General features: G+C 25.6%; 1 protein-coding gene across 1 annotated transcript; it reads right to left on the bottom strand.

Annotated features, from left to right (window-relative positions):
- Positions 1-3,605: 3,605 nt before the first annotated feature.
- Positions 3,606-11,639, bottom strand: LOC145846003 (kelch domain-containing protein 10-like). The gene is made up of 6 exons (XM_082952969.1): positions 11,546-11,639; positions 8,328-8,472; positions 6,506-6,685; positions 5,776-6,069; positions 4,273-4,441; positions 3,606-3,936 (listed from the first exon to the last, which is right to left on the bottom strand). The coding sequence occupies exons 2-6, from the start codon at positions 8,452-8,454 to the stop codon at positions 3,606-3,608; spliced, it is 1,101 nt and encodes a 366-aa protein (XP_082809095.1). The 5' UTR covers positions 8,455-8,472; positions 11,546-11,639.
- Between the last annotated feature and the right edge of the window lie 736 nt (positions 11,640-12,375).

Consider the following 12,375-nt stretch of genomic DNA (forward strand, 5'->3'; position numbering starts at 1 on the left):
GTTTTCTGAATATCTTTAAGATTTTATATATAAAAAACTTAAGGTCTATTTTTATGTCAAAATTAATATAAAGGTGAAAAAACTGTTGAAATAGAATAACAACATTTAAAAGATAATGCTACCTAAAATGTATTTTTTTAAGAAAATGTTTTAATGATACTAAACTTTTTTATCTTTTTGACATATTTTTCGTATTTAACGGAAACTTCATTACTTAGCATATTGAATTTTTTTTGAATTCTAGGCTCTTCCGGTTTTTTTACCTAAATTGTCAAACTTTAGGTTTTTCCAAAACTCTATGTTTTTAACAACCCTATAATTACAAAATATGTAAAAAGTACACAGATTTTCATTATATAGGTTAAAAAAAACTTATCTAATAAGAATTAGTTTTTTAAAAGATAAACATTAATAACAAAAACACGAAAGAAAAATGATTGTTTTTAAAGTAAAGGAAAAATTTTAAACTAAATACATAATAGCTTTTTATACTGCACTAAATAAGTAAATGATTCTGGCTAAATTTACTTATAAAATACTAATACTTATAAGATACTTATAAAAAACAGCTTTGATATTACGCTATAAATGATTATTTAAATTAAACTTAAATACTCAATAGAAAATGATATACTCTCATTAAAACTTTATACAGAAAAATGAGGGTAAACAAGTTTTAAATGATTACGATTTAAACAAGAAGGAACTTAAAATGGACAAAAATAGAACTTAGAAAAACACTAATCTAGTTAAGATTAAATAAGCAAATTTTGTATATACTTTCTAAAACTACTACAGTTCAAAAACTCGACCTTAAATTATCGTATAACATTTTATGCTACTGTAATTGAAATTACCAAAATGTTAAGGAAAAAACTATTTCTACAAAAAAATTGATACCTTATTATTGTTTTTAAATTGGGTGAAAATTAATTGACTTTTTTTTTCTAGTTATATATTTAACGGAAGAAGGTTTTACTTTGATATAAAATAATAAAAGCACAAATTGAATAATTAAATCCTTTATTTGAAAAAGTTTTACTTTTAGAACTTGTTTTGTGCTTAAAAAAAAAACTCTTAAAAGTGCTATATGAAACCTTTTAAAAAAGTATACGAAAATTAAAAAGTTTTTATCTTCAATTTTAAAAATGAAAAATAAAATTCAAGACTTTGTCAAGAAAATACTGTAGTAAAGGAACTTTTTTATTAAAATCTCAAATTATTCAAGAGTAGTATAGAAAACTAATAACCTGTTATCATTGTTTGTTATCCCTTATTTAATAAAAGCTTGTTGACAAACTTTTATGGCTTTTTTGGGTTTTGTCATTATTATTTTGTTCAACTATGACTGAACTAGTTTTAATTAAATATTTCATAATTTTTTATGGGATTTTATAAAATATATTTCGAAGCTTTATATTTCATTTAAATATTAAAGACAAATACTAAAGGGTTGCCAAAGGTTTTTTGAAATTTTTTCCTGGTTTTTTAAAGAACAAGTTTTTAAGTATATTTTTAGTATAAATTTAAATTTGAGGTAAAAAACCGACTTGAATGGTATAACGATATTGACAAGATACTATACAGCTACTTTGAAAGTATTTTTGATAAAGAGAAATGAAATGATAAAAAAAACACCATCCTTATGATAGATTTGTCTTATCAAAATTTTATCCTTGTCCTTATTCTTTTACACGTAAAAACAGTTTCAGTTTTCAGGTTTGTCAGTAATTTGCTTTTGTTCAAAATTCAAGGTTTTTCAAAACTTTTCAAACTCAATGTTTTTTCTTAAAATGTCAAATGACAAATTCTTTGGCAATCCTTTATCTTGCAAAAAACTTATTTTATGCACAACTTAGTATTTTATAACACCGAACAAAATTTAAAGATAATTTTTCAAAGTTGTAAGCAAGGTATCTTTGTAGTTAAAAAATAGTTTATTTCATTAAGTATACTAAATTTTACTTATTAAGAAAATTAAACCTTTTTTTTTTGAAAAATAAGCTATTAAGCTTTTATATATTACACATTAATATTTTATATAAATATACATATTAAAAACAGTTTTGTTTTAAAACACTCATCAACCATATAAAATCAGGTTTTGAAACTCACTAATTTTCGGATCTCTTTATCACTGAGTAGTTGTTATATTTGCCCTTGATTTGATTTTGTCCATATCATATTAGTTTTTTTTTATTTATAAAACCTGAATAAATTAAGAGAATTTCCTATTTGTGTAGTATATACGTATTTTTAACTATCAAAAAAGTAAAAATAAATAAATAAAGAAAGTTAACTAAAGAAGATGGTTAGTTTGTTTAAAACGTAATAGTTTTAATTACTACTGCATTAAAAATAATTCTTTAATGCTAAATATTGTTTTTGACAAATAAAGTGACATTTAAGTTTTGTAACGCTTACTGAAGTTTCAATTAATCAAATAAGGTTTTTATAATATAAGCATTAAGTAGAAAATTTACGTAATAGCTCTTCTAAAACAAAAACCAACTTAAATACCACAAAAAAAAAGTCAAATGAATACTTAAAAAATACACAAAATAAATATTACATAAAAACTTTTTTTTTACTTTTCAGCTTGCAGGAAAGCTAAATAAATATATGATTTGAAAAGTAGTCTGTAAAATAAGCATAAGAAATTGGAGTAAAAAAAACTGTTCTGTCCTATATAAGTACTACTATATTTTTGTATTATGCTAAATAAGTATCATTTTTTAATAAAATTACAGTGTTTTTGAAAGAAATAGTTTTAGTTAATTTAAGCGAAAAATACATACCAGTACATGCTTAATTTTATATAACTTTTAAATTTCAGTTAAAATAAATTTTACTAAAATTTAACATAAAGAAACTAAGCTTAAATGAAACGAACTTATTTTCAATAATCAAAAAAACTATTTTTTAGTATAACAATATGTATAAAACTAATAAGTTGTAGTTAACGTCATAGTTCTTATCAATACATTACAAAAGTTAACTACAATAAACACTTTTATAAATCATTTTTAAACACTTTTTGAATACTATAAACAAAATATACATTGTTTGTTTTTTAGTTGTTAAAAAATGTTTATTAAAACTTTAAAGGTAAATAAAGAACTTACTATCACCTAAAACTTATCTTACTTTACCAGAGAATATTCTAATAATTTTTATGCAAGTTTGAAAAATATATAAAATATACAAGTGTAAAAGTACCACATGTTGAGAAAACCGATTCACTCTATCGCAAATAGAGTGTGAAAAACACAAAACATTCATAGAATTTTGTTACTCTATAAAGAAAAACTTATATGGGTCATATAATATCTTTTAACGTTTTAATTAAAGAAAAAACCAAGTCATTACTCTTACTGCTATATTATAACTAAAAAACATATATGCTCTTTAATTAAGGTTTTTCTTTAAACTGGAGTTTAATATTTCTATTCCTAATTTTCTTTTACTAAAATCAAACAACTTTATTCACAGTCAGAAAATAACTTTTTATAAATCTTATAATATACTAAAAACGTGCCAAATTCGAGGCCATCTTGGTAAAAAAACCAACAGTTTTTATTTATAGTTCAGTTTCTGCCAGTATGCTATCTCTCGTTGCAAATTTGATCAACAACATTCAGATGACTCCCTCCGAGTTCCAAATCGCTCCTCATTTCAAGCACCTTCCTGACGCACATCCACTTCAGGGGCTCCCCCTCCAACCACACGCCCCGCAACCTCGAGTTTCTCACCCCGCTTTCGTCCATGCCCCCGTACAACAGCATGAGACCCTGTGGGGTGACGCATGACGAGTGGAAGCAGAACTTCTCACCGCCAGATGGGGACATCAAGGTCCATTTCGGTTTATCGAGGTCGAGTCGCCACACGTCTCCGAAGAACTGAGAGTCGTTTCTCCCACCGCTGATGTAAGCGCACCTGGTGGAATTTTTCTTTTTTACTAAACAGCTTCCGTTACTAAAAATCAAATATTTTATAAGTTGCTAAATACTAAGGTTTGTCTAAGGCCACCGCTGACGTTATAAACGTGTTAATTTTATTTTTCTTAAATTACTTAATTGTTGACTTTTTTTGTTTTAATTGTTAATTTAATTTTAATTTAAAGCTGATAACATTTTTAGGATACATTTTTATTTGATAAAAGTGCTTGTAACAGAATTTATTTACTAATATATTATAATAAATTATTACAACATATAGGTCAGGGTTTTTAAAAGTAGGACATATGATTCAAAAAAAAAGTACAAAACTCACCCCTTGAACTTGACGCAAGCGTGAAACTTTCTCAACTGAGGGTAGCTGTGCTTTTTGTCATGAACCGGAGTTATTTTCCTCCACTTTCCCTCCGCAATGGTGAATACCCAAACGTGAAACATGGAGAAGTAAGTGTCCTCTCTCAGCCCTCCGATCAGGTACAACTTTCCTGAAATTGTCAAATTAGTGGTAATATTTTATTAGGTTTTTTGTATAAGTAACATTGATTTTGTGTAGGATATAAAAGCGAATTTTTATAATTATCCATTAAGTTTTTTTGGGGTGTATTAATAACTACTTTGTCAGGTTTTTGTCATGATAATGTATTAAACTATTAGTGACTTTAGATGGTGGTAACATTCAATTTATTCTTTTTTGGTTATTTTTGATGTAATTTAAATTGTAATTTACTTGTTTCAATTCTATTATTATACACATCACAAAAAGTTTACACTTATTTCATAGTATAATAAATAATTAACTTTACCACACGACCATCAACAACAGAATCTGAGACAACCTACCATCTGTTTTGCCATAATTAGGACTCAACAAACAGGCATAGTTTCAGTTATCTTATATCATAAAGAACTTAAATAGTTACAAAAGTAGTTATTGTTAAAATGATTATATGTTCACAAATTATAATTTAATGATATACACAGTGCACAGTCTTAAAAATTGGAAATTTAACCATAACGACAATGACCAACCATTCAATATAAAAATGAGCAAAATTTGTATTTATTTTTATCAACATCTTTGAACAATAAACATTATTGGCACTAGTTTATAAAAAATCAGACATACTAATAATTTAACAACTTTAAAGAACAAACAACAAGTTAATAAAACCTTATTCATGGTGATAAAAGAAAAAAATAAACAAATAAAAAATTTGTGGTTTAAAAACTTACAAAATTGTCACTTAAATAATTGGAACATTCAAACAAAGTAGATTTTTATCTTACCTTTATGATAAACTACATTGTGCCTGACTTACAGAAAATTTTGATATTTAGTAAAAGTTTAGTTTTTATTATCAAACATGGTTGCCACTCGTTTTTTCAAAATTTTTTCCAGGTTTTTTAAATTTCAGCCAGGTTTTCAAACGTAAACACTTTTGGGTCTATTTTTAGTTTTAAGTTAATATCTATAAAAGAAACTGTGTTAAATAGTACAAAAACATTTAAAAGATGCTGTAAAGTTACTTTTAATGTGTTTTTTAATAAAAAAATTTTTTGATGGTGACAAAAAAATCTTATTTATATGATAGATTTTTTGTGTCAAATTGAAATTTTAGAATTGAAAATGTTAAAATTATTAAAAATTCTAGGTTCTTCCAGGTTTTTTTTAAATTTCTAAAATTCCAGGTAATTTTTACCTAAATTGTTAAGTTCCAGGTTTTTTAAGGTTTTTCCAGGTAAAGTGGCAATCCTGTATCAAATTAAATACAACTTTATATGATCACATATTCAATTTAAGCACACTCTCACAACTCACCATCATGATGAACAACATCGTGCCTGTACCTCTCCTCAGGAGTGACGTCATCAACCCCTTCTTTCACCAAACTCCACTCCATAGTGCTGAGGTCCAAGCAGTGCAGGTCTCTGAAGTAGTTCCAGCCGTCCGTGCCTCCAAACACGTACAATCTGTCACCCACCTGCGTCAGTGATTGGCCGTAACCGGCTTTGGGGGGATTCCCTGCGGTTTGCATGACAACCCATTCACGCTTGAGCAGGTCGAAGTATTCAACTTGGCTGCTCACCCGGTTTCCAAATGGAAAAGCTGTGCCTATTTCAATATTTAATTATTTCAATATTAAGTTGCAATTGTTTTATTATTCAAAGTTTATTGTGATTGAAAATAGTTTAAAAATTATAAACAATTGATATGAAATATAACTCATATTTATTGCTTTTTCATTCTTTTACTTTATGCATATTTTAATCAGAAAACTGTTTTAAAAAAACGAAATTTTATAATAATGTTACTTTTATATTTATTTCTTAAACATTACAGTATCATTAGTTTAGAAAAAAGTACAAGCTTTTTATTTTTTGTTTTCTTTTTTTTTTCAACAGAAGCTTGAGAAAATAAATGCAATACTTTAAAACTTGAACTTCTTTAAAATTCACATCAGCTTAAATAAAAAATATATATTCTATTTTAACTTATCTTATTACCAAAACATTTGTGTATATATTATACAAAGCTCTTGTTACCATACCTCCAAAGCTAACAAACTTGTGCGGAACATTCTCATTGTACTCGTTTCCAAGCAACGCCACTGCATGACTTGCAAGAGTGTCTGGAGTCTCATCACAACTCACCTCGCTCCACTCGTTTCTCACAATATTGTACTCCCACAACTCCCTCAACAACGGGGGGTCTTTCTCTGGGTTGAAACCTGTCAATTTTAAGGCTAAATTAGTTAATTTTTCACACTGAATAGGTTGAATTTTCACACATAACAGGTTAATTTTTCACACTAAATAGGTTGAATTTTCGCATGAATTCTACTAAAAAAATAATCTTTGAACACTTTCCAATGCCTTGATTCAATATTTTATTATCAAAAAATACAAACTGTAAAAAAGTTTGCTGAAACCAAACATGACAAATTAGCAAAGAAGATTATTTTTTTAGTTAAGGTTATTATATTTTAAATATTTAAATTTGCTTTAAATCAACTAATAGAAAGTTCTTAACTTAAGTATTCTTAAGGAGATTACTTATACAGGGTTCGTGCACAAAATTTTTTTCATTTAGCCTGACTGAGACCAATTTAGCCTGACATCTTTTCAAAGTAAAGAAAATACCCTTTAGAAGTCGTTTTAGGTATTGGGGGGTCTTGATTAGTACTATTGTAGTCTCCGACTTCAACCAGCTTTATCTCAAAAATATTTTGAGCTTTAAAAATCTGCAAAAAGCAACTCATAGCTAGTTACAACTCAATAAAATAAGACTAAATTGTGAAAAAAGTGATTGACCCCCTATGCCCTTAACATAACAAATTCAGTGATAAGTTTTAAAACAAGTGTTATATCTAATCTATTACTAGTGTAAAAATGTAATATATATTACTAAACACAAGTGTTCAAATTAATTAAGCACTAAGTAAAAACATTATAACCAGAAGATTTATAATAAAACGATGTCATGTTTTATTTAAGTTTAAAATGAAACGCTTACACGAGTATTAAAATAAGTTAAAAATGTTTATTATAGTATTTTGACTAATATTTGAAATTAATAAATAAATATAAATCCTAAACTCTAAATAAATAAAGTGATTGTTGATGTCATATCAGACTTAAAAAGCTTACACTTAAATTGAAAAAAAAAACCTTTAGTATTTTGTTCTTGTAAAGAAAAATGAATTGTACCTAAAGTTTGTACTCCCACAAAACTTAGTACTTATATCTTAAAGCTAGGTTTTAGTCTTATGAGTATCTTTAATAACTTTAAACAAACAGTAAAATATATGAATAAATTCCTAAGAGTTGTAATCTAAAAAGTATTTGGTATAAAGCCTTTAAATTAGAAATTAAAACAGTTCAACCAACTAAGCTATGAAATACATAGCTGATGTAAACAAATTAAAACAAAGATCTAAGTTATTAAACTAAACTGTAATGTTTAAACTGTATTTTTTTTTGAACTTTCATAATTATGACAAATAAAATCTACTTAAATTAAAATAATGAAGATTCTTAAAATTTTTTTAAAGATTCAACAAAAAGTTTTAAGCATTTATTTTTACAAATACTGACTGATTTTATCTTTAATAACTAAATTTTATTTAGAAATAAATTCACATCTCTATTTGATCTTAAAAAGATTTATCAACTTTTTTTATCAAAAATTTAGACCCATTTGAACTGCGAAAAACTGATATTTTTAAATTTTTAATAAAAAAAGTGATTTAACCTGACGTTTTTCAACTTTTTTCAAAAAAACTTATTTAGCCTGACTTAGCCTAACGCGCACGAACCCTGCTTATATATTTTAAAGATAAATTAAGCTAAAGATATCCATTTACTTCTAACCTCCCAACACCAGCATTGTGTTGGTGGAGGCTGCAGCTCTGTGGCCACTTCTTGCCACCGGCCACGCGTCACCGGTGCATTTTAGTTCTATCAAGACAATTTTGCTCTTTCCATTTTCATGTGACATTAGTATGTTGTAATATGTCTGTAAATAATGTTATTAAATACATGCACTTTTTAATGAAGGTTTTTAAATTTTGATTACTATTCTAGGATTTTAAACTTTCATCAGTTAAAAATTTTCTCTGTTTACAAAATAAAACGCTTAACATTTTTGATTTTCTTTGGAGGTTGTGATCAAATTTATGACAAGTAGGTTGCAGGGTTGCCACTTTTTAAGTGTAAAAAATTATCCTGATTGACCTTAAATGTTCTGATTCATCCCGTGTTTTTCAATGTCTGTGAACTTTTTTTCATTTTCAGTGCAAACTACTTTTTAACCATAGTCATTTTTCTTCTAAATAACAAAAACAAATATTGTGTTTATATGCGTGTAGATCTAATGTTTACTAAACTAATGAAAAATACAGTTTTTAAAGATACAATATTTAAAGTTTAAGGGCATAGGGGAGGGAAAAAACCCTTTTTTGGTTTTTGATCTTATTTTATGTAGTTTTTAGTAAACTACAAAATGTTTTTACCGATTTTAAAAATCAAAGTTGGAGGCAACATAGGTTCCTTATGGGAGGCACAAACTAAAACAGCCAAAATAGACAATTTTACTAAAAATCTATCTTCTCCTACGTTTTCTGAGATTACTACCTCAAACTTTCAGGAAATGTTCCTTCATATATTTAGAAATTCTGTTGGAACAGTGGTGTTTACCCCCTCCCCCCTATGCCCTTAAACCAAATGGGACGTTAAAACAATTTTGGATAATTTTATGCTACTATGGTAGTTAATTTTATATACAATAAAAACGCCTGAATTTTATTTTTATTATTTTTTATAATAATGCAGAGCTAGCCAAAAGACTAAAAATTTTATTTAAGCATTTTAAAATCTATAGTTATCATGTTTTCAGTTCTTGTAAAAAAGTTGTCATATAAAATAACAAAATATTGAAACTAGACCAAATAAATCTCAATTAAGATCTAGATAAGAAATGTCCTGAAATTCTTGTAAAACAAAAAAATTATCCTGAATCAGCCTGAGTGAAAAAAATATTTATAAAAACCTCAGTAACCAGGAGTTATTTTGAGATTTATAAAAGTTTAAAAATATCCATAACTATCCTCAGTGTCCTGTGTATCCTAATGGGTGGCAACCCTGAGGCTAACATTTGGTTTTTATTTTATTTATAAAAGTTAACAAAAATTTTGCCTGTAAAGATTCTTAGCATATTATTAGCTTTATTTTTTTCTTTAAATGATAAAAATATGATGAAAATATTTTCAATAAATGCAACATAATGGATAAAATTTTATAAATTTGAACACTAACAAAAGAAAAGGAATAAAAGTATATTTTGACTCTAAATTTTATTTAATACATACGGCAACCATTTTATAAATATAATATATAAAACTGAACTAGAACTGAGGTTGGTTATTTGTTGAGCTTAAGAGTGGCAACTTTGATAACAAGTTGTTCAAATTATTTGTGGCTGTCAAAATTAATAAAAAGTTCTCAATCTCAAAAAAAACTGTGTACTGTTTCCATTAAATTTTTTAACATTCTTACTGTGAACAAACTTTAAATAGTTATTTTGTACAAATGTATGCTAGTGCTAAGATTTATTTCTTATATTCAGTTGTTTAGACAGTTGCTATTGCTATGGTAATATTAATTTAAGGCTACAGGGGAAAGCTATTTTTACAAATTGAACTAAAACTAAACTAGCAAAAAAAAAATATTTCATCTAAAAACTATGATCTCCTACATTTTTCAAGCAATATTCATCAACTTTTCAGTATATTCTTTATACAATAACAAAAAAACATTACTTTGGACTAGAAAACTTTGGACTTTTTTAAAATAATAAAAACTATTTTTTAAATTTATTTCTTAAAGCTCTTTATTTTTTTAATTAATAAAATTCATTTGTAATGTTTTTCTTATAATGTAAGGAACATTTCCAGAAAATTTGAGGTCTCTAGCTGATGAAATGAAGGTGAAAATAGATTTTAAGTGTTTTTTTTAATTTTTAAGATAATTGACCACAAAACTTTTACTGTCCATACATTTGCATTTTACAAAAATTACAATACCTTAAAAATTAAATAAGATTTTTTAATTCTATGGAAACTGGCTTGTAGTTTGTACTTAAAGCTGTCATATAAGAGCCAATGTTATTTTAAATGAAAAAAAAAAGTTTGACTCCCTAAGCCCTTAATTACACTTTTTTATAACATTTATAATTAAGTTTGTAATGTTTTAATAAACTTATAAGTTTTTATTTTATTATTGGTAAAATTTAAATACACTTTACGCTGTAAATAAACTAAAAACTTCTTGGAATAATAGTACAATATTCTTTAAATATATTATGCAAAACACTCTATTTAAAAATGCTTAATATAGGTCATTTTAATAATATAGACCATTTTGTTTTGCATTTCATGAATAAGTCAATTAAGATATTCTACATCACTTCAAGAATTTTAAAACTTAAGTTTTTTTACCCTTTCTAGAATAAATTTAATACTTTTGCAAAATAAGTAAATTTAATTTATCTTGATAACCAATATCATCATGATTTTTTACATATATCTCACTTAACTTTTAGTTCACATATATTTTTGTTTGTTGAAGTATAAAACTCTTACATAAGCTTTAAAATATTTTATTAATGAGACTTAATAATAGACTTACTTATCTGAAAATAATATTAATTTTTTTATACTTTAAAAAGTAACTCATAGGTTATACTTAAATTTAAATGAAATAAAACTTTTGTAAAAAATTATCTTACACCTCCCCTCAATGCTATAGTTTAATATTTTATTGTTAAAAACTACTTGACATATAAAGTTTTGCCACACTTGAACATTAAAACTAGCAAAGACCATTTTTTAGTTCTAAGTACCAACATGTTTAAAACAAATATTTCAATACAAATTAGTTTAAGAATGCTTTTCATTATATTAAATTTCTCTATATTTCACAATTAACAAATAATTTGCCACCTTTTTAAAAGTTAAATTTGGTCATACTTTTTGTTTGAAAACTTTTTTAATAGAAGAGGTAAGATACTTAAAATTATTCCTTCAACTTACTTTTTTCAATGAAATTTTCAATGAAAGAATTCAAGGAACATTGGCCATTCTCTGTATATGAAATAAAATTCAGTGTAAAATAAATGTAATAATAGTACTTATTAACTGCAGTTTTATATAATATATTTTTATTGTGTTTAATAATATTATGGCTCAATTTTCAATGTTTAAATAATCACTGTTTTGACAAAATAGCTATAAAACTAGAAAAAAAGGCATAACTTACTATAGAAAAAGTTTACTCCTTAAATTTCAACCTGAGATTTAGGAAAAAATCAAAATTAAGATGTGTATTTCTAAAACTTTTAACTAGTTTGAGTATGTGGAAACCATGAATAAAGAATAAACCAACTTGTTGTTATTTTTATATATCATTTATTTAAAAATATAAAAATTAAAGAAAAAGTACATTTGCTTCATGTAGATTATTGCTCAATCCTCATCTGTTTGATCAGAAATAAATACTCAAACGTACATTACAGTATTAAACAAGGTTGCTAAATGTTTTTGACAAATTTTATAAAGGTTTTCAAAATTTACCTCAGGTTTTTAAAAATACCATTTATGGATCTATTTTTAGTTTAGAGTTAATTTTAAGGTAAAAACTGTGTTAAGTAGTACAAAAGCATTGAAACGATCTGTAAAACTACTTCAAATGTGTTTTTGAATAAAAACAACTATGATGATGACAAAAAAAAATTATCTAAATGGTAGATTTTTTGTGTCAAAACTAAATTTTTCTACTTAACATCCTAAAATTGTTTAAAATTTTAGGTTTTTTAACCTAAATTGTCAAATTTCAGGTTTTTTTCAGGTTTCCAAGCTTTTTG

Source organism: Thalia democratica, unplaced genomic scaffold (assembly GCF_965202585.1).
Source record: "Thalia democratica unplaced genomic scaffold, ktThaDemo2.hap1.1 HAP1_SCAFFOLD_249, whole genome shotgun sequence".
Classification (NCBI taxonomy): Eukaryota; Metazoa; Chordata; class Thaliacea; order Salpida; family Salpidae; genus Thalia; species Thalia democratica.